General features: G+C 54.0%; 2 protein-coding genes and 1 long non-coding RNA gene across 8 annotated transcripts; 1 reads left to right on the top strand and 2 right to left on the bottom strand.

The window, feature by feature from the left end:
- Window positions 1-4,087: 4,087 nt before the first annotated feature.
- On the bottom strand, window positions 4,088-21,405 carry LOC110544012 (chloride channel protein ClC-Kb). Of its 6 annotated transcripts, XM_021630315.2 has the most exons (22): window positions 21,275-21,405; window positions 19,931-20,157; window positions 15,010-15,109; window positions 14,319-14,511; window positions 13,553-13,681; window positions 13,013-13,141; window positions 11,457-11,596; window positions 11,047-11,124; window positions 10,892-10,970; window positions 10,698-10,823; window positions 10,079-10,163; window positions 9,893-9,994; window positions 9,299-9,383; window positions 8,871-9,044; window positions 8,181-8,250; window positions 7,916-8,026; window positions 7,356-7,569; window positions 6,972-7,105; window positions 5,234-5,322; window positions 4,996-5,079; window positions 4,686-4,772; window positions 4,088-4,394 (listed from the first exon to the last, which is right to left on the bottom strand). In XM_021630315.2, the coding sequence occupies exons 4-22, from the start codon at window positions 14,416-14,418 to the stop codon at window positions 4,347-4,349; spliced, it is 2,064 nt and encodes a 687-aa protein (XP_021485990.1). In that variant the 5' UTR covers window positions 14,419-14,511; window positions 15,010-15,109; window positions 19,931-20,157; window positions 21,275-21,405; the 3' UTR covers window positions 4,088-4,346. The 6 variants fall into 6 exon arrangements, with proteins under 6 accessions (XP_021485990.1, XP_021486035.1, XP_060235137.1 ...); XM_021630360.2 differs by lacking the exon at window positions 21,275-21,405 and having other exon boundaries at window positions 14,319-14,505; window positions 19,931-21,062; XM_060379154.1 differs by lacking the exon at window positions 21,275-21,405 and having other exon boundaries at window positions 14,319-14,425; window positions 19,931-21,062.
- On the top strand, window positions 21,300-24,765 carry Hspb7 (heat shock protein family B (small) member 7). The gene is made up of 3 exons (XM_021630585.2): window positions 21,300-21,489; window positions 22,010-22,143; window positions 23,345-24,765. Exons 1-3 carry the CDS (start codon window positions 21,300-21,302, stop codon window positions 23,522-23,524), a joined length of 504 nt encoding a protein of 167 aa, XP_021486260.1. The 3' UTR covers window positions 23,525-24,765.
- LOC110544789 (uncharacterized) lies at window positions 23,810-25,645 on the bottom strand. Its single transcript, XR_002476209.2, has 3 exons — window positions 24,366-25,645; window positions 24,076-24,200; window positions 23,810-23,944 (listed from the first exon to the last, which is right to left on the bottom strand). It is a non-coding gene; the product is annotated as an uncharacterized LOC110544789 (long non-coding RNA).
- Between the last annotated feature and the right edge of the window lie 1,178 nt (window positions 25,646-26,823).

Below are 26,823 nucleotides of genomic sequence, written 5' to 3'. Positions count from 1 at the left end.
AGTAAGTCACATGAGGGAAGGACCAGAATACAATCAATCAAAGTCCAGAAGTATGACTAGCTCCTCTGATGTCTCCGACTCATGGTCTTCTGGACTCCATGGGCTTTGGGCAGCTTCTCTTCTCTAGCTCTGCCACTGTCCTTGACAGGTGTCCCAAGGCCCTTGAGTCTCAATATATTGGGTTCTCCACAGGAGGCTTCACCAATGACCTCCTAGTCTCTCCTCACGGTCTCTGACCCTGCCACCAGGGCTCAGCTTCTCTCCATGACCTCTTCAATCATGGGGTCTCAGTTTCAACTGAAGACACCATTTATGGCCAAGCCCCTTCTTCAATGTACCTTTGTCATTAATCAACTGGCTATGAATGCATGGGTTGGCTTCTGGTTTCTCTCCGTGGCCCAGCAGTCCACACAGTGTTTTTGTTTGTTTTGGTTTTGGTTTTACGAGACAGGGTTTCTCTGTAGCCTTGCCTGTCCTGGAGCTCACTATGTAGACCAGGCTGACCTCGAACTCAGAGATCCACCTGCCTCTGCCTCCCGAGTGCTGGGATTAAAGGCGTGTGCCACCACTGCCCCGGCCATACGGTCATTTTATGCTAGAACTATGCAACTTCAGTGTGTGTCATTGAGATCATGTGTTAAAATCCCTTCATCTTTTCATTCTCTGATCAGGATTCCTTTCATTTCGAGGGTCTATTAAACTTTTAGAGTATTTTCCCTTCCTTTCTTAAAAAAAAACAAAAAAACAAAAAACTTTTTGCCAGGTGATGGAGGTGCACACCTTTAATCCCAGTACTCAGGAGGCATAAGCAAGTGGATCTCCGAATTGGAGACCAGCCTAGTCTACAGAGTGAGTTCCAGGATGACCAGGGATAAACAGAGAAACCCTGTACAAACTGGGGGAATTTTTACTGTATTTTTAATTGTGTGTGCATATTTTTATTTTTGTATGAGGTATAGTTTATTTTTACTTTTTTGATTTTTTTTTTTTTTTTGAGACAGGGTTTCTCTGTGTAGCCTTGGCTGTCCTGGACTCATTTTGTTTTCTTTTTCTTAAGATTTATTTATTTATTATGTATACAATGTTCTGCTTTGCAGGCCAGAAGAGGGCACTACATCTCATTATAGATGGTTGGGAGCCACCATGGGGTTGCTGGGAATTGAACTCAGGACCTCTGGAAGAGCAGCCAGTGCTCTTAACACTGAGCCATCTCTCCAGCTCCCTTGGACTCACTTTGTACAGCAGGCTGGCCTGAAACTTGCAGAGATCTGCCCGCCTCTACCTTCTGGCTCTTTATTTTTAATTATGTGTATGCAAGTGCAAGTTCCCCTGGAGGCCAAAAGAGGTCATCAGATCCCTTAGAGCTGGCGTTACAGGCAGTTATGACACAGCTGGTTGCTGGGACCAAACTCAGATCCTCTGCAGGAGCAGTGAGGGCTCTTAACTCCTGAGCCATCTCCATCCCTGAAGCATCCTTTTCTGTTCTGTGAAAGATGTCATTGGTATTTCAATAGAAAATTGAATCGAATCTATAGATTGGTAATATGGATATTGTGACAAATTAATTCTTTCATCCCATGGATATGGGATGTCTTTCCATTCAGAGGGTTTCTCTTCAACATCTTTCACTGGTGTTTTCTGATTTCCGTCATAAAGATTGCTCCATTCTCTGTGTAACCATGGCTGTCCTGGGCCTTGCTCTGTAGAGCAGGCTAGCCTTGAACTCAGATCTACCTGATGTTGCCTGTGGAGCACTGAGATTAAAGGCGTGCAGCATCATGTCTGGATTTATAAAAAAAAAAACAAAACAAAACAAAAAAAAAAACTATTTTGCTAGCATTTTATTATTTGCAGATTCATGATTGTGGTTGGTTTCCCTCTGAATAAGTTTAAGTGTGTTGTATTGTATTAATATTTACTATTGATACATCTTTTAGTTAAGCAGCAGTTAATCCTAAACAGCTGTATAATCAAATCACCACAAAGAGACAGGGATTTATTTAATTAACCTAGAACACATGCTGGGCAATAGTTACTCCATCCTAAACCTCCAAGCCGAATATTTTCTTGCCATTCAAATTAACCCATTATACTTGCTTTTAGTGATATCTTAGATCCGGTTCATTTCTCCACGGATTCTCCTCCTCCTCTCTCCTTCTTCCTTCCTCTTCCTCCCATTCCAGATCGGGATGTCCCATCTATCCTCTCCCTTGCTCAGCAATGAGGCTGGTTGTTTTAATTGACAATATGGAGAACAAATAATGGCATGTTTACACAAACTTGAGACAGGTGATGCTTAGAATAAGCACTACATGCAATGTCCAGATAGAAACCAGATAGTGGGGCAGAGAAATCAGCATCTGAATTAACAAGGGTAAATTGTATACATTCCACAAGATCATTATACCAACAAAGTGTTTAAAACAAAACAAAACAAAACAAAACTGTTTCTTCTTCTTCTTCTTCTTCTTCTTCTTCTTCTTCTTCTTCTTCTTCTTCTTCTTCCTGTTTTCAGTGGAGCAGTACAGGGGACTGAATCCAGGTTCTTAATTATGCTAGACAAGCATTCTACCTCTGTGCTGTGTATGCAGGCTTCTTTTACTTTTTCATGTCTTCATGTGTGTGCATGGGGGTTTGTCAGTGTGCACACGCATGTGCGGGGAGACGTATCAAGTGTCTTCCTCAGTCTCTGTCTTTTTGTGTTTTGTTTGTTTGTTTGTATTTTGAGACAGAGATTCACTTTGTAGCTCTGGCTGACTGGGATCTCGCTATGTAGACCAGACTGGCTTGGAACTCACAGAGATCTGCCTGCCTCTATTTCCCAAGTGCTGGGATTATTAAAGTCATGAGCCACCACTGCTCAGTTTTCATTCCTTTCTTCCTTCCTTCCTTCCTTCCTTCCTTCCTTCCTTCCACTCTCTTTTTTTCTGTTCTCTTTTTTCACCCCCTTTCAGAAACTGGGGTGAGTTGCGGTGGTAGTGGGAATCAGGTCAGAAAGGAAATGAAGGTTGTGGCTTTTCTGAGGACAAAATCACCATGGTCAGGAATGTCTTCTAGGAATAGGACATGGCAGGGTGAGGGGCATGAAAGTGGGTAGGGAATCCAAGTGAAGTAGGGCCATGAAACTTGGGGAGGGCAAAGGGCAGGATGTGGGCACAGCAAGGTGAGGTATTCATTGGTTGTGGCCGTGGGGCAGGCGCAGGCCTATGGATTATGTGTGGCATTTGAGGTACAGGGCATTCAGTACTCAGGGGCTTTGAATAGATATACAGGTTGGGGTACAGCTGTGGGGTGGTTTGAGGTATTGGGGTATCCTGGACTTATGTTTATACAGTCCCCTGAGTGCTTCCTGTGCCCACATTACAAAGCCCACAGGCTATGGCCCCTGGGCAAATGTCCCACCATGTTGAGCGGAAGGGCTGGAGTATCCAGTGATCGCTGTCCATTGAGGAGGATGAGCTGAGTGAGGCTGGCTTCACTGTACCCGAGTTGAGGATAGGGAGGGAGAACCTGGCTCAAGGTTGAAGCTTGGTCCTTAGAGGACATAGACCATTCTGTGCGCGTGATCTGGACAGACCGAACAATTGCAGGATAGAAAAAAGGGGACTCATTGATGACTGTGGTATAGAAGGGCCACAAAGAGAGGAAGCCCTCCCCTCACTCTGCACACCCTTTTCAGTTTTGGTTTGTTTGTTTGTTTTTCTTTCTGAGACTGGGTTTCTCTGTGTAGCCTTGGCTGTCCTGGACTTGCTTTGTAAACCAGGCTGGCCTCCAACTCACAGAGCTCTGCCTGCCTCTGCCTCCATGAGTGCTGGGATCACAGGCCTGTGCCCAAGCCTGGCTGAGTGCCCTTGAGAGAGAAGAGGGGGCTGGAGAGATGGCTCAGAGGTTAAGAGCACAGTCTGCTCTTCCAAAGGTCCCAAGTTCAATGCCCAGCAACCACAGGTGGCTTGCAAACATTTATAATGAGATCTGGTGCCCTCTTCTGACATGCAGGCAGAACACTGTGTACATAATAAATAAATCTTAAAAATTGAGAGAGAGAGAGAGAGAGAGAGAGAGAGAGAGAGAGAGAGAGAGAAGAGGGTGAGCAATGGCTCTGTACATCAGTTTTATTTTTCTCGGAAGCTCTTGGTTGTCAGCAGACGACCCCAGAAGGCACATGTATCCCCATCCCCGTTGGTGACAGTATGTACTGTCTTCATTTACTCTCAGGTCCTCCAGGATGAGGAGGTGAATAGGGGATGATTCTCTTCTCGGCTGAGTGGAGATGCCTTGCTGAGCCAAGAAACTGAACTGTGCGCAGCTGAGCCCCTGGATGCCAGGCTGCCGACCCCCATGCAGACTCACTTGGGGGTGGGCGGGTTGGTCAGGGTTGAAATTGCTTTCTTCAGCTATGACAGAGAAGCACAGGGGAGGCAGGAGGAAAGATTGGGGGAGGTGAAGACACACCGACTCAGGGACTTAAGTACTCGTGGTTCCCTAGGTAAGGTTTAGAGCAGGGAGGGTCCTGTCCCGAGCATAGTTGGGATCAATGAACCCAGAGAGTGGCAGCCTGGCGATGGCGGTCCCAGGCCCAGCGGCCACGCTCATCAGAGTCCTATGTGGACCTTGAGCTTTGGCTGGGAGGAATTTGGTGCCCTTACCTCCTCCCCTTTGTCCACCCTCAAGACCACAGTACCTACCTCCACCCAGGACACGGAGCCCACAGCTCTGCCCTGAGATGTCACGAACAGCAACTGAAGGTTCAGCAGCTCAAAGAGGTTGTGTGCCTGGAGGGGGATTGAGAGGAAAGGCGGACACCCCTCTGCCCACATGCCCGGCTCTGTGTCTGGTGAGCAGGTGGCAATATGCAATCTGACCACTAGGGGTCGCCAGAGTCCACACGAGGAGCTGGATGGAGCCTCTGCTGGAAGGGATCTGGTGATCCGCTATTAATTACCCAGCCTCCACCATCAGGCCCTCACCGCCCACCCCCACTCTCTAACTCTTTACCTCATGCAGGGAGGTCTCTGGGGACAGCTGCAGTGTCACTGGCTGGGTGGGGCAGCCACTAGCCAAGATGTCCTGGAGACAGGTCTGGGGATAGGGGGACAGGACGATGGAGACCCGGGCTAGCCACCGGCTTCTAAATCCTGGTCTCTGAACTCCCTCTGGGAGGTTAGCTGTCTCCTCCCTTCACAGAGCTGCTCACCAACCCCACCCTGTCCCCACACCTGGCAGGAGGACCCACCTGCTGGCCTGGAGCCCACGAAGCTGACTCCGTCTGGAGGGCTTGCACCAAGTGGGTCCTTTTTACAATGCCTACTAGGATCTGAGACTCTTAACAAGCACAGAGGGAAGGGCACATTATAAACACAGAAGTCACATTCACTGAGCACCTACTATGTGCCAAGAACACACTGGCTATGCTTGTGTCTGAGGAGACGGACATAAGCTTGTACGTGGTCTGCTAGAATCTTTATCACCCGGTTTACGGAAGAGGAAACTGAGAATCTGGTTGGTTAATTGTGACCCCAAACCGTTCCCTTCCATAATGACAAGGCTGCCCCTGGGCCAGCGGACATTCTGGCCTCCATTATAGGAGGCGGAAGCTGGGGACATCAGCCTCGTGGCATCTGGGTGTCACATCTGCTGGCTTTCTCCCCTGTTTTCCTTCCAGCTGTTTAAAATCTGAGTCAGGTCAGCAGAAGAATGAACCCAGAGGTTCACCGTAAGCTGAGATCCTGCTGTGCGCTCGGGCTATGCCAGCCTCAGCAGCCTGGATACTTGGAGGGAGTTTACGGATGTCTCGAGGGTTGGTAGGTATTCCTCACGGAGGACCTTGTCAGTAAAAATGGCTGTAGTTTAGTGGCGGAGGGCTTGCTTCGCATACCCCAGAGCCTGGATTCAGTCCCTAGCATGACAGACACACCAGACAACCAGATAACACAATAAGACTCCCCTCCGTCCTTTCATGAACCAGCTATCCTTTGGGTGGACTGCGGGGATCTGGAGCCAGGTCCTGTCTCCTTGGGAGTTCTGTGGCCTGAACCAGTTCTGGTTCTAGGAGGGGAAGCCTCTTGGCAGGGCCACCCTTATGTGAAATACGTTTTTGTTGTTGTTTTGAAGTGTTTGCTGTGATCTCTCTCCTAAGGCTGAAGTTGTCCCAGCAGTGAAGGCAAAGCTGCTGGCATTTGGGTGGGAACCTATGGGGGCCACACACACACACACCCCGTCTTCCACACAAGGACACTGTCGGTCACGGAGCCGGGGAGCCATATCCGCAGTCTCCACAGCCCTTTCCCTTGCTACTGACTTTATCCTACTGGATGTGGGCATCTAGGTGACCTTGGTCACACACTCTCTCACTGCTCCAGTGGCCTGCCCGAGGGCAAATGGGCACCAGACACCAACAGTGCTGCAGCGGCTGAGTGTGCGCAGAGGGCACACGAGGATGGACAGGTGCCCCAGTGAGGCTCAGACAGCTCCCCCCCCCCGGCTTATCTTCCCCACTTAGGTACTGTGTGTGCTCTGCGAACCAGAGAGGTTAGATCCCTCCCTAAAACAACACCATCTGTCTATCTTTAAAGGGGTGACTTCCTCTTGACAAGTGAAAGTTGGGGGGAGGGCAGCACTCAGGGAAAGCTTCTGGCGGACCCCCGTCATGAGTGTTAGCGCATGAGGCTTGCTTCCCAGAATCCAAAGAACCAGTCCTGGGCAGTCTTACCCTGGGCACCTCTCATCTTTCATTAAGCACACTTCCTCCAGAAGTACGTGATTATTAGGTTCATTTTCTCCATGAAGAAACCAAAGCTCAGAGAAATCAAGGGACTTGCCCCAGGCCACAGAGATATCCAACTGCAGAGCTTGGATTACGGAGCAGATCTAAGGCCCTGTTTGCCCAGGCTGCACTGACATTCAGGGCCTCAGAGGGAAGCAGGGAGCTCTCCTCCCAGACAGCCACCTTCTCCTCACCCACCGCTGAATACCTGTAGTCTCCACCAGGGGGTACTGGGTCACATCTGTGGAGAACACGACCTTGATCACTTCCTCCAGGGGCATGTCCTTGGCTAGCGTGGTGAGGGCACAGTTCATGAAGTGATCCACAGTCACGGGGAAGGAACTGTGGGCAGAGGGAGGCATCGGTCACAGAAAGGCCATCAGAGCAGGGGAGGGGAAGGAACGGGCCTCTCCCATCTGGTGCTCACTTCCTGTCAGCCTTGCCTGATAGAGACCCAGCTTCTTCCCCCAGCACATGAGGCTCTGAGGATGCTGAAAACCGAGGGCAGCTGTGTATCAGCCCTATGACCCTACAGTTCAAAGAAACCTGTCCTGGGGTTTCCCTCACCCCATCACCCCAGGCTGAGGCTCACCCGATCTTGCGGCCTCGGATCCAAGGCAGGTATGGCAGTTTCTTGACAATGATGGTGCCATCGTAGAAAGAGGGCTGGAAGCTCTGAGAGATGGCATTGGCCGCCAGCACTGCCATCAGCACGGGCAGCGCGTGAACAATCTGTCCCGTTGCCTCAAAGGCCAGCAGCGCCGTGGAGATGGTGTGGGTCACTGCCCCCGAGAAGGCCGCAGCACCTGCAGGGACAGAATCACTGTGGGTGACTCAGGCCAAGCTCACCCGGAGGGCGAGGTGGTCATAGTGTGACCATGGTTAGGCTCAGCAGGGCGCAAAGAGCACATACCACAACTGCTGTGGGTACCTGATCATGGCAAGAGGAAAGGGGTACAGAGCAGGGGGAGGAGGGAGAGAAGCACAAGAGAAAGAAAGCTGGAAGGCTTGGGGGATGGGAGGGCTCAGGGAGTGGACAGGCCTACTGAGGGGTGGGGGACCCACCGGATGGTTCAGTGATTACTCCATGCACTTCCTTGTCGGAGTCTAACCCCTGAGGTCTGCCCACCAGATGGTTGCAGATCCTCTCACCTGCCAGAGCGTAGGCCCCAGGCATGATGGGATTGACCTCTCCTCCAGCCACGATGCCCTCTGGGAAGGCGACAGATAGAGCTTCCCCCAAGAGGCGCCCCACAGCAGCTCCTGCCACAGACTCAGGATGAAGGAAACACCATGCTGACCTGACCCTCAAGGCCCTCAAACCCTGCCCCGTGCCCAGTACCACCTTGGGAGGGAGAGGGTATGGGGATGCCACGGCCCCAAAGCTCCCCTCAGACATTCAGGACCCGAGTCTTACCGTAGATAAATATGGGCATGAAGTAGCCAGCTGGGATGGGGATGGTGGTCGCAAGAATCAGCATCCAGAACTGTAGGGAGGTTGTACCCACATGGCAGGAGTTAGAACCAACACAGGAGGGCAAGGATACGGGAGGGACGGGAGGTTTCTAGAGAAAAGGGTGCCCAGGCCGGGGCCCACGGCAGCATCTGGCTCTAGAGATGACACCAACCGGGAGACAATAAAGCCTCAATAAAGCACCCACTGTGTGCGGGCTCATGCTGGGTTTGTTCCACTCCTCTCTTTCAGCCTGCCTGTTAAGAAAGAACAACTATTCCCATCTCAAAGAATAAAGAGGGCCAGAGTGCACATGCGTGCGCGCGCACACACACACACACACACACACACACACACACACACACACCTATTTTTGTAAGGAATAAGGAAAGTAGGTCATGACTCATCCAGCACCCGGGAGGCTGAGGCAGGGGGAGCACACATTCCTAACAAGCCTTGGCTACACAGTGAGACTGCACCTCTCAAATGAAGGAGGAGGAAGAAGAGAGGGGGAAGAACTGGGGCTGGGAGGGCGTCTGAGGACGCAGTGGGCCAAGCTCAGCTCAGGGACCTGTGCATAGCAGGCATGCTCCGGGCTCCGGCTTAGGAAGCAGCCCCATTCCATCCGGGACTCTACCCATACAATGGACCCACCTTCATGACCAGGAAGAAGATTAGCGTCCCAAAGACAGTCATCTGTGGGTGACACCATTCCCACCACAGGTTCTGGGGGTCAGGCTCTGCTGGCCAGGGAGGGGACGCGTTCTTGGTCATCAGTGCCCAGGAGTTGTTGTCAAGCAGAGTCTCCAAGTGCTCTGACATGGACAGCTGGGGCAGAGATGGTGGTAAGATGGACCGCACGCCCACGTCCCGCTGCCCACCTGATCCACGGCTACTCTACCCCTTCCCTGCTAGGGACCTTAAGGACGGCTCTGCCATTGCTCAGCTACAACCTGGGATCCTGAAAAACGACCCACAGACATATTCCTTAGTGGGTTTTGAGGGGATTGGGTGAAAGAAAGACACACAGAAGGGTCAACAAATGGGGACAACTAGCTACCACCCAGCTCAGTGTCCCTTACCCGGGAAGCCATGAAGCGGCCCGCACCAGGGGGATAGGTGATAGAAGCCAGGACCAGGGTGGCCAGAGCTGAGTACAAGGGTTTGCTGTGGGGGAAGGGAAGAGCTCTAGTTACCCAACAGCCTTGGGGTTCACAATGAAGAAAGGACTACGGAGAAGGAAGGACAACAACAGGAAAACTGCCAGATTAACCCCCTCTCCCCATCCCCCCACCGGAGCACACACCCTCGAAGAAAGAGATGGAGTGAGAACAGGAAACCCAACGTGAGGATAAGGGTGGGGATGAGAGGAGAGTTTGGTACAAAAAGGGTCTAGCCAGGTCAAGATGAGGATCAAGATGGGGGAATTGGCCTCCCTGGCCTGGGACATAAGTTGGGTATGCAGGAGGCTGAGAGAGGGGAGGAGGCAGGGCTGGGGGAGGGGAGTGGATCTAGGGGTCAGAGAGACTCAGTGAGGGAGGCACTGTAAGACTTCACAGGTGACCATGAGTGAGGCGATAGCGCTTTGGAGGGTTAGTGGAAAGAGGGGTTCAGTGAAAGGGGTCGGACACTATGGAAGGATGGACATAGCGCATCCCTGAGGGGGCCCAGCTCACCTGGTGGCCAGCAGTTTGGAGGTGACCCCATTGGCCTTGAGAAAAAATAGGAAAGTTCTCTGGCAGTAGTTGTACGTGCAGCCCAGGATGCCGCAGATGGCCCTGGAAGCAGAAGGAGGCGCTGAGACCCGCACCACGCCCTAGCCGGCTTAAGTGTGGCTTTCAGGGTTTGAGACCCCATCTCACCCCAGGGTGACAAAAAAGAAGATCTCTGGTAAGTCAAAGGGTATGTCCACCGGAAAGCTGGTCTTGTAGATGGAGGTGATGGTTTCTGGGGAAGGGAGAAAGTGGGGATTCAAACCCAGCCTCAGAATAACGCAGGCTAGGGTGGGGACAGCATCACACCTAACCCCAAAACGTCCCTGCTATTCTAGGCACCACGACCTGGCTAATCTCAGCACCGCTTGCCCTTTGCCCCTGCTTGAAACACAGGTCAGACCCCGGTGTGGTCTCTTAGAACATCCGTTCTCCACCTGAGGACTGCGACCCCTGGGGAGTGGGTCGCACTTCAGATCTGCTTGTCAGATATTTACATGAGGATTTGTAACAGTAGCAAAATTACAGCTATGAAGTAGCCACGAGCTAACTGACTGGTCAAGGGTCACCACACCATGAGGAACTGCAGTAAAGGGCCGCAGCATTAGGAAGGTGGAGAAGCACTGCAGGACAGGGAAGAGGAAGGAGGATCAGAGGGAAGGAAGAGGAAGCCGAAATGGAGAGGGAAAGGAGGGAGGAGAGGAGCAGGAGGGAGGAGTCCCGGAAGTGTGGGGCGGGGGTGGAGACCGGGTGCCTATCTGGCGCTCACCCTGCTCACTGTTGAAGACCGCCAGGAGACGGAACATGAAGGCCCCACAGGTGGCAGCGAAGAAGCCCCTCCAGTAATCCCAGACGGAGAAGTGAGAGGACATGACCTCGATGCTGAACAGGACACCTAGGGGACACAGGGCTCTAGCCCCTGGCGGCGGGACCCAGAGGGCAGGAGGGTGAGGGCGCTCTCACCGCTGACCGGGGCTGCGAAGACCGTGGCCACGCCCACTGCTGCTCCGGCGGCCAGCATTTCCATTTCCTTGGTCTTGTTCTGGGAAAAAAACGGGCATCCTGGGCTTTGCTCTTTACAGCTGTTCCCCAAGGAGCCCCAACCCTGTACCCCTCACCTTAGATTCCCCGATGGTCTTGGTGCGCACACGGCCCAGGAAGGCAGCAATCATCACACTCAGGTGCACGAAGGGGCCCTGCAGGGAGAGGCAGTGAGCTTGCTGGAGAAGCTGGACCCTTCCTCTTTCCCCTCTCCTCTACCTCCCCTTCCCTTCCTCTGCCACCTTTCCCTCGCCCTCCTCTTTCTTCTCAGGGCCTTAGGGAAGAGAAGTATAAGCCTTGCCCAGGCAAGCCCAGCATCTCATCCTTGTCCTAACTCTCCACCATCCCAAGACATTTTTCTGTCTCATCTGGGGCCCTGGGTGTGTTCCCCTGAGACTGGGCTCTCCAAGGCTCTGCTGGCTGTGGTATGGGCTACGGAAGGAAGGGCAGGATGACAGGATGGCAGGCCGGCCCTCCATGCCTATACCACTTTTCCCAGGAAGATGGTACTGCCGGTTGCCAGGGTGCAGGAGAGGCCCGCCACCTTGGCCCCGAAGTTCTTGATGTCTAGATAATCCTCCAGGACCACACCGGACAAGATGGTCTTCACCTCTGGGATCCCGGAGCCTGGCCCAGGTGGGCAGAGGACAGAGGGAGAACGGGTCTGCATTAATTCTCCCCCCCCCCAGACAGGGTTTCTCTGTGTATCCTTGGCTGTTCTGGACTCGCTTTGTAGACCAGGCTGGCCTTGAACGCACAGAGATCCCTCTGCCTCTGCCTTCCTGAGTGCTGGGATTACAGTCTTGCACAGAGCCTGGCTGCATCAATTCTTTTATCACCCTGTGAACACAGCACTCTCACTTTCCTATGGAGCCTTTCTTGTGTAGCTATCTATCTCTTCAGAATTCAAACATTCCCTCCTAGACCAGGGAGAGAGACTGGTTAGGATCCAAGAAAGAAGCTAGCCATGGTGGCACACACGTTTAATCCTAGCAATCAGGAGGCAGAAGCAGGCATATCTCTCTGAGTTTTAGGCTGGCCTGGTGTATGAAGCAAATTGCAGGCCCTATAGAGCTATATAAGAATATAAGAAGACCTTGACTTTTTTTTTTTTTTCTTTCAAGAAGTAAGTTCACAAGGCACAGGAAACTCCTCAAACTTACAAGATTTACAAGGTTCCTCCCTCAAGGCTGTATCAGTGGTGACAGCTGCAGGGGAGAGGCAATGTTCTGACAGCAACGAAAGCATCTACAAGGCCCACTTTTCATCACTTGCTACCCACGCTGGGGTGGGCTTTTTGCTGGTGCAGATGCCTGTGACATCTCTAAGCTCTGGTAACTAACTCATCCCTCTCCCACACTCTGTAAGCCAAATAAACTCATGGTTTCATCAATCTGGACTTGGGTGGAGTCATTGTCATTTTGGTCTGCTGTTGATTTTCTATGTGGAGAAAGTCACAAAACAGCCTCATCCTCCCTATGAGGAGGATTCATAACAGCTGCCAAAGGAAGAAACTGGGGATCAGATTACCTTTTTTTGTTATTTTTTTTGAATCAGGGTTTCTCTGTTGTAGCCTTGGCTATCCTAGAACTCTCTCTCTCTCTGTAGATCAGGCTGTCCTCAAATTTATAAAGATCCACCTTCTTCTGTCTCCCAAGTGCTGGAATTAACGGCATGAGCCACCACTGCCTGGCCAGGTGTACCTTCAAGATTCCCCCAGACTGTAGCTGGAGGTAGCTCCAGAGGCCTGAGGGATTTGGCCATTGGCTACCGTCCTGAATAGGAACCAATTCTCCTTCCTGGCCCAGAGGAGCCAGGGAAGTCACACAGAGCTGGTGATGATCCTGGTCCCCTTCTCCCCATCTCCCTGAGTAACTTGGATATATGGTTCAGCTCCTCCAAGCCTGCTTCCCCAGCACTAACATGGGGTCACTGTTGCCTGTCTCCCTCCTCAGAAGTACTACAGGATGTGTAATGAAGAGCTACAGGATGGGGGCTTCAGGACAGGGCAGGCTAACCAGAGTCCAGGCGACCACGACTCACCTCCAGAGGATGGCGTGATACTCTGTGAGAAGCCAGAGGAGAAGGACAGAAGGGCCACGGGGTACACGGTCCAGGAGAGATACCGGAGCAGGTGGCTGTCGCCAATCTCCCTGTACAGCCACTTGTGTGCTGGAGATGGCCAGCAGTCAGGGAGCCACCCAGAGCCTCTACAGCCCTCGGGGCAGACACCATGATGTCCACTTATAGACTAGGAAGGGGCCGGAGACCACCCAGTGAATAGGGGACGAGAAAACTCTGGCCTCGAGGACCCTTGAGCTGAGAGAAGGACAAGTGTGGCCAAACTCAGATGAGAGAGGCCCCACCCTCTGTGCAGGTGAGGTGACAGAAGCCCAGCAGGGGACAATGCCTGCCCAGACACATACTGCATGCATGTCAAGAACAAAGAAAGGGTCAATTCCAGGCCCGGCTGCTCACAGCCTTGTTCCTACCCCACTGTCCCTGGCAGTCCAGCTGGCATCCCAAGGGTGTACAGGGATCGAATCGCCCTGAGCGACGATGTGCCTGCCCGGGAGGCCTTACCTCTGACCACACGCCCAATAGCGAAGTTCATGGCATAGCTGATCAGAGCCATGAGCACCCCGAGAGCCATCAGGAAGTACCAGTCCTCGCCCACACGGAACAGCCGCTCTTTCAGCCACTCCAGGCCCCCTGGGCAGGACACTGGGGTCAGGGCTCCTTCCCTGGGGCCTGCTCAGGCTTCTGGGCAAGACAGGCTAGGGACCCCAGGGCCAAAGTCCAAAGTGAAGATGCCGGACTCTACTTCACACAGCAAGATCAAGCATGATTGTGGCGGGTGTGTGTGGAGGTACTGTGAGTACCATGCCCGCCTGTGCCCTACAGAAGGCATTTGACCTACCCCCCCCATCTTCTCCCACACTGGGAACTCATGGAGGAATGGCTAGAGGGGGCTGAGCAGATTGGAAAGGCCTGACATTGCAGTTGTAGTCAGCCTTTGGGGGGGGGGGTCTGCATCCTACTGCACTGGGGGAGGGGTATCCAGCTATACCCCCGGTCACCAGATGCCAGCCTCACCTGGAAGCTCCCTCTCTCTGGCTGTGGCCACCAGTGCCCGGGCCTGTGTACTTTGCCTCTTTCTGGGGGTCCCTGCTCACTCTGCCCTCTGGCTACAAAGATAGATTCAAGGTGAGCACAGAGCCTTCCCTCCTGCCACCCAAGAGAGTCTGCAGGTATCATCCGGGAGCGGACAAAAGTAGGAGGTAGATCTGGGGGCTAGAGGGAGAGTCGGTCCGTGGGGACTCCAGGAGGGAGGGGGCCCGGTTCTTACCCTGGATGCTTCTGCGGACGCGCGGACACGGACCCCAGAGCTCTTGCAGAGTCTCCGGCTTCCTGGAGGAGCCGTCCCGCAGAGCCACTAGTTCCTCCATGGTTTCTCTGAAGACAGACGACAGGTGGAGGGTTGCTTGGTGAGCCACTGTGCACCCGTGCCCGCTTCTAGAATATTCCAGTGTACACTGTCCCTTAAGGAAAAGGAAAAGCTGTGTTCTTGCGTGTGTGTGTGTGTGTGTGTGTGTGTGTATACTGTGCGTGAGCATGCGCCCACATGACCCATAGGCATTTGGGTGCACATGTATGATATCTGGAAGCTTCCCCTGTGTCTTACGGACAAGGTGGTCCTTCTATAGTGTCCTTCCATGTCCGGAAGTCCTAATCAGAACCATCCCCCTCTTCTAACTCCCGCTGCTACCCTCCTGAGACACTGGGCTCTTTACTGCTCAGAGTGGTCATTTTGCCCAGGGATGGTCCTAGCCCTGTGGGGTCACCACGGGAAGCTGTGATGCCCTATGGCCATCTTTCAGCATTCTGTGCTATGTTCCTCGGGGGATCAGAAGACCCCAAGTCCTGAAGGAGACCCTCAAGGGCAAATCCTTCACAGTCCCACCCCCTCCCTCTCCATGTCTGCCCTGGCCCTGGCAGATGCTGCCCAAGTTCCTACTCAGCACCCAGCTGTCCCTCACCTGTTAGGGCGACCCGCTGAAGCCCCAGCAGGGCCTCCTCCAGCACAGTCTCTTTGTTCTGAGCCTCTGCAGGTGTGCCCTCCACCAGTCCCCTCCCCTCCTGCGGTTAAGGAAGCTATTAAGAATGTCCTTGAGAAACTGGTCAGAACTCCCCGACTGACTGACCAGGAAGCTACTGGGGAGCCAGGCGGGGCAGGTTGTCCCACACTAGAAGGCGAGGCAGAGGGACCCTGTCCCAATGCTATAGGTCCCTGGGGACTCCTGGGGTCTGAGCCTGAGGACGGGAGCCGCTGAACACAGGATGGTGAGGGTCTGAGCCTGAGGGCCTGGGCTCTCAGCTGGGCCTGGGTTTCAAAGTAGGAGAGGAGAGGGTGGGAGGGGAGGGGACAACAAAAATCACACTGGGTTAGGAGCAATGGGGTCACCATAGCTGGCCCGCAGTGCCCAGAACTGCCCCAATGACTACGTCCTCTCCAAAGCCGGGGACATGGCCCATTATCCTGTTTCAAAGAAACGGCACCGCAGAACTGTGAGGCTTCTTGTCCAAGATCACACAGAGGCCAGCTGACATGGTGGCACTTACCAATGACACATACCCTAGACCAGCACCACCCAGACCCCAGAGCCTGAGGGCCAGAACCAGGACCCCCACCCTGGTTTGCCTGACACCCAGGCATGCACACTGAGCTCTGGGCTTGCTTTGACAGTCTCATCTTGGTCAGGGGTGGAGAGGAAGGCAAGAGTGGTGAGCTGGGAGGGCTGGCGGCAGCCACGGCCTAGCAAGGCGATGGGATTTTCACCTAGCCCCGAAATCTCAGTAAGCTGCCCCTCAACACCCAGTTTCCTAGGAGCTGTGGCTCTGGCTGGCCCCTCTGAGAAAATGTCATGGGGAGAAGACAAAGAAGTGTGTGCGTGTGCTGTGTGCATGTGTGTGTGTTTGGAAATACATATGTGTGGTGTATGTGTGTATGTTTATGTGTATACACGTGTGAGTGCATCTGTGTGTGTACGTGTACATGTGTGTATTCATACATGTATGTGTTTGTAGATGTGTGTGTGCATATGTGTTTATGCATGTGCATATGTGTGTGCATGTGTGTGTACATGTGTGAGTATGCGTGTGTTGGAAGCACTGTTCTGCAACTCAGTACAGCCTCTGCACCCTTGTGGTCTAGAGTAATGCCTGGCGGAAGGTCAGAGGAATGTCACCTCAGTTACCCACGGTCACACAGCAGAGGCTGAGCTCAGGCCTAGACTGTCCCATCTCCAAGCTCCTGAGGCTTTAGCAGGGCAGTGGACACAATATAACGGGTGTGTGCTCGGTGACCCTTTCAGAAGATTGGGGCGCTGGTGACGCAGCTCAGTTTGTACAATGCCTGCCTAGCATGCGCGAAGCCCCGAGTTCAGTTCCTAACCCACTGTGGTGGCACATGTCTGAAATCCCAGTTCTTGGGAGGTGGAGGCAGGGGAACCAGAAATTCATGGTCATCCTCCACTATATAGCAAATTGGATCGAAACCCAGGCTACATGAGACCCTGTGTCAAGAAGGCGAGGGGAGAGGGGAGAGAGGGAGGGAGGACTGGACAGGAAGGAGGAATGATGGGGCTACAAACAGGATGTAAAGTGAAAAAATAATTAATTTACAAGTGGGAAAAAAAGGAGGAGGAAAAAAAAAGGAGGTGGAAGAAGAAAATGGATAATTCCCCCCCCCCCCCCATCAGAGCAGCCACTCTGAAGATCATGGTCCTTTGGTGACTGGTTAAAATCCAAGACTCCTAACTGCCTCTATCCTAGACACTTCAGAACAGGAGCAGGTATGTTTTCTGTGCTGTAGAAGGAGGTGGGAGCCTGTTCTGCTGCCAGAGCCACCCTCCCTCACCCACCTGTCAACTGATGCTTAGCTGTTCTGTTGACAACCCAAACATGTCTCTGATCTTGGGCAGCTAGCTGGCACTAGTGTCACAACTGGCCTCACATGCCACACCCCGCCGTGCGCACCAGGGAGCTGAGACGGGTGTCAGGGCCTCCTATGCTCGGTACCTCCACACACCTCCCGTCCTCCTTCCACTCCCTCTGCCCTTCCTTCCCCTCTCCTGTGATATTCCATGGGCTTTGCAGAGGCCATTTAAGGCCATTGGGTTTTTTTGCTGGTTGGTTGGTTTTTCGAGACAGGGTTTCTCTGTGCAGCCCTGGTTTTTCTAGAATTCTTCCTGTGAAGACCAGGCTGTGTAGACTAATCTTGCCTGCCATCTTCCCCTCTCCTTCAAGGTCTTTCTGTTGTGCTTAAGTGCCTGGAGCAGCAGAGACATCTATTATGTTAGAATCGGTCCGAAGCCAGATTGGATCTGCCACACAGCTCCTTCCTTTTCACTTCTGTCTTGTGCACCTTGCAGCATGGGCCTGCCTGCCTCTCATCCAAGTCTCCCAGGCCTGAAAATGATCCAGGAGGATGTTCTGTAAACGGATTCCTGACCTGGCCTTCAGGCTGGCTGGGCAGAGAACTGAGGGGAAAGAATTCCTGGTCCTCAGAACTCCAAGTCAGATTTATTATTTATTTGTTTGATTGTTTATTAAATCATCACAATTACTTTAGGCTGGAGAGATGACTCAGGAGTTAAGAGCTTTTGTTCTTACAGAGGACCCCGGTTTGGATTTTAGTCCCTGTAAGCATAAGGTTATATTGTGTGATTCAAATGCTAACTTCTGACACACACACACCCACACCAGTATCTGGTTGCAATCCTAATTCTGAGAATCTCCTGTCTCAGTGTTGTGTAAACACTGCTCCCTAATTGTCCCCTGAAATAATAAAGCAGTTTACAGCCAGTCACTGAGCAGGGAAGAGAATAGGGCTGGACTTCCTGCCAGCCAGGGAAGGAGGAGTTAGAGGAGGAAGTGGGGGATTCAGCCAGGGGACTGAGCTGATGTGCAGAGGAGACACCAGGAGAGAGAGCTGGAAAGCTGCAAAGTGCAAGTTCTTGGAGATGTATGCTGGGAGGACACCAAATTAGCTTAAAGGGTTAAGAATAGAGCAATAACTGCTCAGTTATTGTGTTATGAAGCTTATTACTAAACAATTATAAAAAAGTCAATTATTTGTGTGATAGCCGCATTAAGAGATAAACTGAGAAACAAACAGTTTTATAAAGTTAACATATGGATAATTCACAACCATTCATAACTCCAGTTCCAGGGGATTCAATATCCTCCTCTGGCCTCCATGAGCACAGAGCATGCACGTGGTTCACATGTATGCATGCAGACAAAACACACAAAAAAATTTTAATAAATACTAAATTTAATTTTAAAATTAAAAGTTTTATTTTCTTTTTCATCATGTGGGTGCATGAGTGGAGTGCCCACAGAAGTCAGAAGAGGGGGTTGCACCGCTGGAACTGGAGCTTTAGGTGGTTATGAGCTGCCTGTTGTGGGTGTGGGAACCAAACTCAGGTCCTCTGCAAAAGCAGTATGCTGAGTCATCTCTCCAGGGGCCTAGATCAGAATCTTGGGGAGCACTTACGTTTGTGAAAATGCTTTCAGAGAGGAAGATGCCCCAAATACAAAAGACTGAACCATCATCTTTTTTTTTTTTTTTGAGTGCTTGATACGTGTGTGTGTGTGTGCACTTGCATGTTTGCCTGCCTGTCTGTGTACAACATGGGCTCCTGGTGCTTGTGGAAACCAGCAGAGGGCGCAAGATCCCCTGGACCTGGACTTACAGGGGGTTGTGAGCCGCCATATGCATGCTGGGAACCAAGCCCTAGTCCTCTAGACCAGCAGCCATGTCCTCAGCGCTGAGGTTCTTGTGTTTTGAGTCTCATACTTGTGTCCTAGTCACCCACCAGGCTCCCCCCCCACCCCACTCTGTGACCCTCTCTCATCCATTCCATTCTCATCTTCTTCACTCCCTTCCTGCTAACTCGCCGCTACCCTGCTATCTGAATGTCCCTCTTTTATCCAGACCCCATGCAGACAGCCACAGCTGCTGTGTGTTCACGTTTGTGAGGTCATGCCGTACATACACAGGTGACCACACACCACCACCACCACATCCTCCCGCCCCTCCTTCCACTCCCACTGTCCTTCCATCCCCTCTCCTGTGATGTTCCATGGGCTTTGCAGAGGCCATTTAAGGCCATTGGGTTTTTTGTTGGTTGGTTGGTTTTTCGAGACAGGGTTTCTCTGTGCAGCCCTGGCTTCCCTGGAATTCTTCCTGTGTAGACCAGGCTGGCTTCAAACTCACAAAGATCTGCCTGCCTCTGCCTCCCCAGTGCTGGGCCAAAAGTGTGTGCTACCACGCTTGGCTTGTTTTAGATTTTTGCAAGCAGGGCCTCTGGAATAATGACCTCCAACTTCCTATGAAGCAGGGGCTGGCCTTGAACTCCTGATCCTCCTGGGATGACAGGCATGTGCCACCACACCTAGCTATGGACTGGATCATCCTTGAAACTCTTCCTGTCTCTGTGATATGACAGAGAAGCATGTCTGGTGTCAGAAGAATAACCTTGGTGACCTTTTGAGGTCCTGTCTGGCCACTGAAGCCAGGACTCAATATTTATGTGGATGACTCCTCAGGGATGGGAGGGGGGAAGGAGGGGGAATGGTGGGCGGGTGTGGGGGAGTGAAGAGAGCTGACACCCAGCAGCAGTGACTCAGGCCCTCAGCACCATGACAGTGTATCTGCTTTTAGCTGGTGGCTCTTGTTTCCCGGGCAGGCTGCTCTGGGGGGCGCCCCCCACCTGACCCCACCTCTTTCCGACTCACCTCAGTCCTGGTGACTGACTCTCTGAAGCCCTGCCAGGCCCACCTCAGCCAGGATGGGCAACTAAACTACCAGCAGGAACCTGGGGTGACAGATCCTCTAGCTCCTGCCGTGACTCTGGCCCCAACTGTGCCTGTTTTTGTTCTCAATTCACGTACCACCAGGGACGCAGCTCCGGTCTTGGCTCTGTGGATTCAGAGACAGGGGGCAGAGTCCCCACCCTCAGGAACTCCCAGGGTAACGGGGTCAGACAGCTGATGCTCCCAGGCGCAGGGTTGAGGGAGCACCTCGGAGAGGTCTCAGAACACAGAAAGATTATGTCATACTGCCAAGCGCTGGGGACTCTGGACAGAAGGAGCCCTGTGTGCATCGGAGCAACCAGAGGCTTCCATGGGAGAGAGGAAGGAGGCAATTATATGGGAAGAAAGGGTGAGGTTTGGAGAACTATTCTCCAAAACTGCTTGATGGATTATGCCCCTCCTGAAAGAGCCTCGCCTGGCTTCGGCCTCCTGCTCAGCATCATGGAATCTGGGGTTCTACTCAGTAGCCAGTGGGAAGAAGGGAGATTCTTGGACACAAGGGTCAGGCGCATCTTGGATGGAATCCCAGCCATTCCAGTCTGCTTAGGGCCAGCCCTTCCCTTTCTAGGAGGCTCTATTTCCTGGTCTAGAAACTGGCCTGCTCCTCTTTTTGAGCAGTGGAGGAGGAAAGGGACAGCAGTGCCTAGAGACATCCTGGAAGCCAGAGCTAAGACACCTGTCACCGGCATTCTCCTCTCCCTGGATGTGAAAACCTGTGACTACTGTGCCCCTGGGCAGGCATTAACTCTGCTCCCAAGGTAGCTTGGACTGTTGCCTCCTAGACTTTAAGGAGAGTTATAGAATTATCTGCTCCTGCCCGGAAGCTGGGCCCAACCCCAGCAGCCGGCTTTCTTGACGCTAAAGGTTCTGAGTTTGGGGATCAGGGTCCCTGTGGGGTCACCCATGCATTCTGTCTCCCCTCCCTGCACTTTCTCAACCATTCCTAAGAGATAGCTGAACCTGGAGCTCAGCAACAGGGCGCCTGCATGTACCCTGTCTCCTCAGGAGTCTGATAAGGGAAGCACAGGGCCTGAGAACCAGTCTGAAAGGAGAGCAGTGTCCCAGCCCAGTGAGGGAAACAGCAAACCACAAAGTCCTGGAGCAAGCACAGGGCAGGATCCACCCCCTGCCGTGCCGGGTCCTGAGGCCCTTGGGGCTGGAGCTCTGGGCTTGGAGTGCCAGGCGGTGAGCTCAGCCCTCCAACCCTACCCTCGTGTGTCAGGCTGTCAGCAGGGCTGTCTCTCCCAAGAAGATTTCCAGGCCCCTCTGGGCCATGAAGAGGCCTAAATTTAGCCAGCAGACAAGGGGCTGGCCTTGAGCCCAGGGACAGCCGGGCCTTATAAAGCGCTGGCAGTCTGGGGCCCCGGCACGCTTCCCTGGAGGCCAGCACCCACACGGTTCTCCAGCCCAGCCCCTGCCCACCTGGACAGGGTCCTGCTGCTTGTGGATGAGCCACCGGACCTCCTCCGCCTTCAGAGCGGAGAGAAGCTTCCGTTCTTCCTCGTCCTCCTCCTCTTCCTCTTCAGCCTCTCGTGCCCTTCCAGCCCAGGACCCACCCATGGAGAAGGCCTTGAGCATGTTCTCAGAGGATTTTGGCAGTTTCATGATGCCCCGCTCGGAGCCCCTGGCCTTCCCAGGCAAGTGCGGGAGGCTCTGAGGGGAGGGAGGAGCCTCAGGTGGGCCATTGCTGAGGTTGGCCACCCTACCTGCTAGGGATAGGTGCCGAATGGGTTATAGCCACACGTGGCTGCTGCCAAGATAGGCCTGGCCACCAGCACAGATGTGGCTGTGATACAGGTGGGCCTCCTGGGGGCAATGGTGACCCTAGGGGTGAGCATTACAGTAGTCCTATATGGCCAGTGTCCTGATGGGAGTCCTAGAGGGCTGGCGCTGGGGGTGTGAGGTAGCTGGCCCCTCAGAGCTTCCAGGCCGAGGCAGAATTGCTAAAGGAGGGACTTGCATGCAAAGATACACACCTTGAGCTGAGTGAGGCTCACACACACCACCATCACCACCAGGGACAAGGAAGGCTGCATGAGTGAGGAGAGGGGCTGCTGTCTGAGAGAGCCACTCATTTCCCCCAAGACAAGAGCGGGGACCCAGGTTTCAGGTTCAGGACTTGTCGGCACCTGGCTCACCTAGCAGCCCTTCCCGCAGCCCGTCCCGGGGGACAAGGCAGCATCAAGACCCTGGGGGATGCCTATGAGTTCACAGTGGACATGAGGGACTTCTCCCCTGAGGACATCATTGTCACCACCTCCAACAACCACATCGAGGTTCGGGCTGAGAAGGTGAGTCTGGCCCCTGCCACACCCCAGCGTCCCCACCTTCACTCACCTTCACTGCCTGCCCAGTCTAGCTGGTTCTGTGTCCCCCACTGTCACCTTCTTGAGACTTCATACCCTCACCAATGTTCCTTCCCTGTTTGTACTCACGGGGGGGCAAACTTCAGCCCTTTCCCTGTGGGTTCACTGACCAGAGAGCTTCACATATTCCTCTCCAACCTAAGGTTTACAGAACCTGTCTTTGGGAGCCCATGCCATGGCACCCGAGGACCCTTCAGGGATGGGAGAGGGATCTCGGGATGTGGGCAGAGAAGAGCCACAGTGGTTGAGACATAAGTGATTGAGGGGAGGGGGGAAGCGACCGTGGTGGAGTAAGGACAGCTCCCTGGCAGAAGGCAGAGAAAGGGGGCAACGGCACACCCAACCTGGCCACACCTCTGCCTCTCTTCCATCCCAGAGCCGGAAGCGTGAGCCTGTCCTGTTACCTCCACACTGGGCCTGCGGCTGAGCAGAAAGCCCTGAAGCTCAGAGTCAGCCCCATCCAGAGTGTCAGGGTACCTAGATCACCAGAGAATGGCACGGCCAGCATAGACAGGGGCTGCCAAGCCCTTAGGGCCATGCCGATTCTTGGAGGATATTTGCCAATGTCTTCCTGCCCGCCCCCCGAAAGCCTGGCTGGCTCCCCTAACTCAGGCAGGACACTGGGGAGCCCTGCCAGGGGTTCTGTGACTGTGGGACGCTGGCTGCACGTGCCAGTCCCACGTCCCAAGGGTGACTCAGCCAGCGGACTCCATGGACACTATGTGCTAGCTGGGTTGTGGGGGAGGGCGGTGGCCCTGGTGGTGGACACTCGGTGTCTGGGGATCCAGAGGGCTGTGCCGTCTCCCCACCATGGCTCAAGAGGCTCAGACTTGCAGCCACCGCTGTGGAGGCGCAGCCTTTATTGAGCCCTATCCAACCCCATCTCCCACCAGCTTCCCTTGGGACCCCTAGAGTGCCTGAGCCCCCGGCACAGCCCATGACTCCTGGCCACCCCCACGCCCCTGGCCAGATCTTCCACAGATCTGAGAGATGAATCCCTCATCATGTAGGGGGCAGCTGAGGACAGAGGGCGGCATAGAGACTCTGGCTTGATCTGGGTGTGACCGGGACCCAGGACGGGGCTAGGACTGGGGCAGCCATTCCTAACCTGTCACTCCTTCCCCAGCTGGCAGCTGATGGCACGGTCATGAACACCTTTGCTCACAAGTGCCAGCTACCAGAGGATGTGGACCCTACCTCGGTGACCTCCGCCCTGCGGGAAGATGGCAGCCTCACCATCCGGGCGAGGCGTCACCCCCACACAGAACACGTCCAGCAGACCTTCCGGACGGAGATAAAAATCTGAGGCTCTCCTCCCCGGCCCTCCTCCCCCCATCTCCTCCCCAACTGGCCTGCTGGTGAGGTCACCCTGACCCCTGACAATGACCCCCAGAACATCTCAGCCTAGGCCCCAGTCACTCCACGTACTCTTAGGCCCCAGGTGGGTCAAACACCCCACCCCCACCCCCAACTAGGGCCCTCCTCCCCACCCAGGGCAGTCCAGAGACCCTCTTGCCTTCACCCAGATAGGCCCTCCCTATCTTAGTTCACAACACAGTGTTTGAGGTACAGACCTGGGGAGCAAGATGAGGACTGAGCCTCTGAGGAAATGATCTGTAGGACAGAGCGACACCAGTGGCATTTCTGTGGGGCAGGGGACCTGGGTCCCTCCTGGCGAGTGTTATGTGAGAGGTTGGCCACAGGCAGCGCTGTTGACTTTGGTGGACTGCCTCAGAGAAGCCAGAGAGATAGCCGTGACTGTCACCTCCCCTTGCAACTCTCCAAGCCTCAAACCCAGGGCTTCCTGTCACCCTGGGCCTCCCAACAGATACTTACGCCAGGCAAGGGTGCCCTTACCCAGATGGAGTTCATTAAGGTGACGCGAGGCTCCTGTCTCCCTCCACCTGCTGGTGCCTTGGGCCGGATGGGGTGAGGAGAGCAGGTCCTTCTCCCTCTCGCCAGAGCTCCAGGCTCCTGGGTGACTTCGGAAGGGAGAGCAAGCACAGGACTTATTAACCACGAATCTATACACACATACACGTGCCGTTGTCCTGTCATTAAATGCTCATTTCCGCTGGTTAGAGCCCAATCCAAAACACCCTAGAATCAGACGTAGCACCTTTATTTTCATCGGGGGAGACACGCACCTCTGAGCCAGTTGGCTACTTGACTCTGTCCCTGAAGGTTGGCTTTGAACCCAGCACCGCCTCAGCCACTCTCAGCCTCTCACCGCTGCACTGGGGAGAGTCTCCCTCATTCCTCCTCTCTAGAGCCACATGGCCAGCTCACCTGTCGCAATGCAGAGGGAGGCCACAGGAAGGGCCCCAACACAGACCCCCTCTGGCCTCCCAAATCCGGGGCAAAGATCCTTGTCAGCCTTAACCCTGGGGGACCTGGGCTCTAACTAGGTCTCCCACTTGTAGAAGCAGGTGTGAGAGAGCTGGTTGGGGTCCCTGAGGCCTCTGTCTCCTGCTGTCTTGGGGCTCTGGGCACAGGGAGGGTGGGGGGACATGGGAATCTGGTCTCTATAACCTGTACACAATAAAAGGACAGTATGACAGACTCGTGGAGACCTCACCTGAAGTTCCACCCAGGTGGAGGGGCAGAGTGGGTAGAAAGGACTTCTGGGCTGGGGAGAGAGGTCTAAGAGGCTTCCATGCCTGGGGGAGAGGGAGGCTGCCTCCCCAAAGCTGCGCACAGACATCTTGGCTTTATCCTACAGAGACGCTAATAGCGTCCCGTCTTCTGGCCGCCTGCCCTTCCCTCCGTGTTCATGGTTTAGTTCAAGAGGAATGTCTGAGCTGGACTCTGTACCCAGCACTGTGTTCTGCACTGTCCTAAGCCAAGGGCCACAACGTCACTCTTTGGAAGTCCTTCTGGATAGGGCCTCTGAAGCCCAGAGAAGCAAAGTAATTAGCCCAAGGTCACACAGCTCCGAAGACACAGCCTACTGGAACCATGGGGTAGGGCCACCGCAGGGTAGGGTGCTGGGTGGCTGTGAGCCTGGATTGTTCTGGGGGTCCCCTCGCTCCTCCCAGCCCCCAGAAACTACTGAAATCAGAGTACCAGGCTGCTCTCCAGGGCAGCTTCCTTGGCGGCCACAGTCGGAGCAGGGAGGGGAGATGGGGGCGCAGTATTTCCAGCCTCGTGAGTCACGGATTCCGATGGGCTATTTGCAGCCCCAACACTCATCGGCGCGGGGCTGGGGCGGGGGGCGGGGCTGACAACCTCCCTCATTCGCCCCCCACCCGAGGTCAGGTTCACCTTGGCAAAAAGACCACGACAGCCCGTGCTGGAAGGCGGGCTGTCCCCGGAGGTGGGTTCGCAGCAGCTTCCAGTAGGCTGCTCCGCAGGGCACAGCCCCTGCGCAGGCTCCTGCCGCTGGAAACCAGGTTCTTCTGGTCTGAGGAAGCCCTGGGCTGTCACTCCAGCCAAGGTGACCCTGCTGACCAGGAGGGCGGGGATACGGGGGCGGTCATCCACGAGACTCCTCTCAGCTCCGCCCACTGGGGCACCAAGGCTGGCCCACCCTTTGTAGACTAAATATAGGCCTGGCTGCTGGCCCCGTACCCTGGCTCTCACTGCTCAAGCTCAATTTTGGGAGCCCCATTCCTTGAGTGCCCAGTGTGTGCCAGGCACCCCAGCAATCTTGAAAGCAGGATGCTGTGGTCATTCACAAAGAAGGATGTTGGAGGTTCAGAGGGGTCAATCAAGTGACCTGAAGTTGTCCAGCTTGGAAGGGCCATCTCTGGGACTTGAACCCTTGCCTGTGGCTCAGGAGAAACTCTGTGTTGGGTCAGCCCACATGCCTCTTCTCCCGGAGCTCTCTGCAGAATCTGGAGAAAAGGGGGTGTCTATGTCTTTTAACTTTGGGGAAAGACCTGTATATCAGCCAAGAGAAGTTGAAAAGATGGAACCCTGGAAGATCCATGGAGAAGCCAAGCCAGGTGCTGCCCTGGGCGCCAGAGGATGAGAGTACCACAAGGCTTCCATAAGCCAGACAGAGCCGAACGTTCAGTCTCGGAGTCCTGGCTGGGGGTAGCTTGGGAGAGTGCTTGCCTTCCAAGTTCTGGGGTGTGAGGGTGCATGTCTGCAATTCCAGCACTGCAGGAGGATTGGAAGTCTAAGGTTATCCTTGGCTACGTAGTTTGAGGCTTGGGCTACTACATTAGAGCCTGTCTAAAACCGACCAGCACAGAGTCCGGGGCCTGAGGCGTTTGCACCTCCTTGCAGACTGTCTCTAGCAGAGTTTCAGCTGTGTAAATAGCACACGCCTGGTGCTGGGAAGCCGACTCATCCGCTGGCTTGCCCAACCTGACCTATGTCTCAGGGATGTAGTCCGAACTCTTTTGTTTGTTTGCTTGCTTTTTGGCTTTGTTTTTTTAAGGCAGGGTTTCTCTGTGTAGCCCCCTAGCTATCCTGGAACTCACTCTGTAGACCAGGCTGGCCTCCAGCTCACAGAGATCCGCCTGCCTCTGCCTCCCAAGTGCCAGGACTGAAGGCGTGCGCCGCCCCCACCTGGCGTCCAAACTTTTTATATGATGATGAGGCCCAGGCTCAGAGAGGGATGGGGGTTCATCCGAAGTCACACAGTAACAGCGTTCA

The sequence above is a fragment of the Meriones unguiculatus genome, chromosome 3 (genome assembly GCF_030254825.1).
Source record: "Meriones unguiculatus strain TT.TT164.6M chromosome 3, Bangor_MerUng_6.1, whole genome shotgun sequence".
NCBI lineage: Eukaryota > Metazoa > Chordata > Mammalia > Rodentia > Muridae > Meriones > Meriones unguiculatus.
This window is presented reverse-complemented; position numbering and strand designations above follow the sequence as displayed.

Bases quoted from the DNA above. Each gene is read 5' to 3' on its own strand.
- LOC110544012 (XM_021630227.2), bottom strand. From the start codon at position 15,722: ATGAGACTGTCAAAGCAAGCCCAGAGCTCAGTGTGCATGCCTGGGTGT. The intron at 10,824-10,891 runs GTGAGAGCGCCC...TGTGTCCCCTAG, and splicing joins CTTCGCAGCCCCGGTCAGCG to GTGTCCTGTTCAGCATCGAG. The intron at 5,080-5,233 runs GTGGGTCCTCCT...CCCTATCCCCAG, and splicing joins CGTGGGCTCCAGGCCAGCAG to ACCTGTCTCCAGGACATCTT.
- Hspb7 (XM_021630585.2), top strand. From the start codon at position 21,300: ATGAGCCACCGGACCTCCTCCGCCTTCAGAGCGGAGAGAAGCTTCCGT. The intron at 21,490-22,009 runs GCAAGTGCGGGA...CCCTTCCCGCAG, and splicing joins GGAGCCCCTGGCCTTCCCAG to CCCGTCCCGGGGGACAAGGC. The intron at 22,144-23,344 runs GTGAGTCTGGCC...CTCCTTCCCCAG, and splicing joins TCGAGGTTCGGGCTGAGAAG to CTGGCAGCTGATGGCACGGT.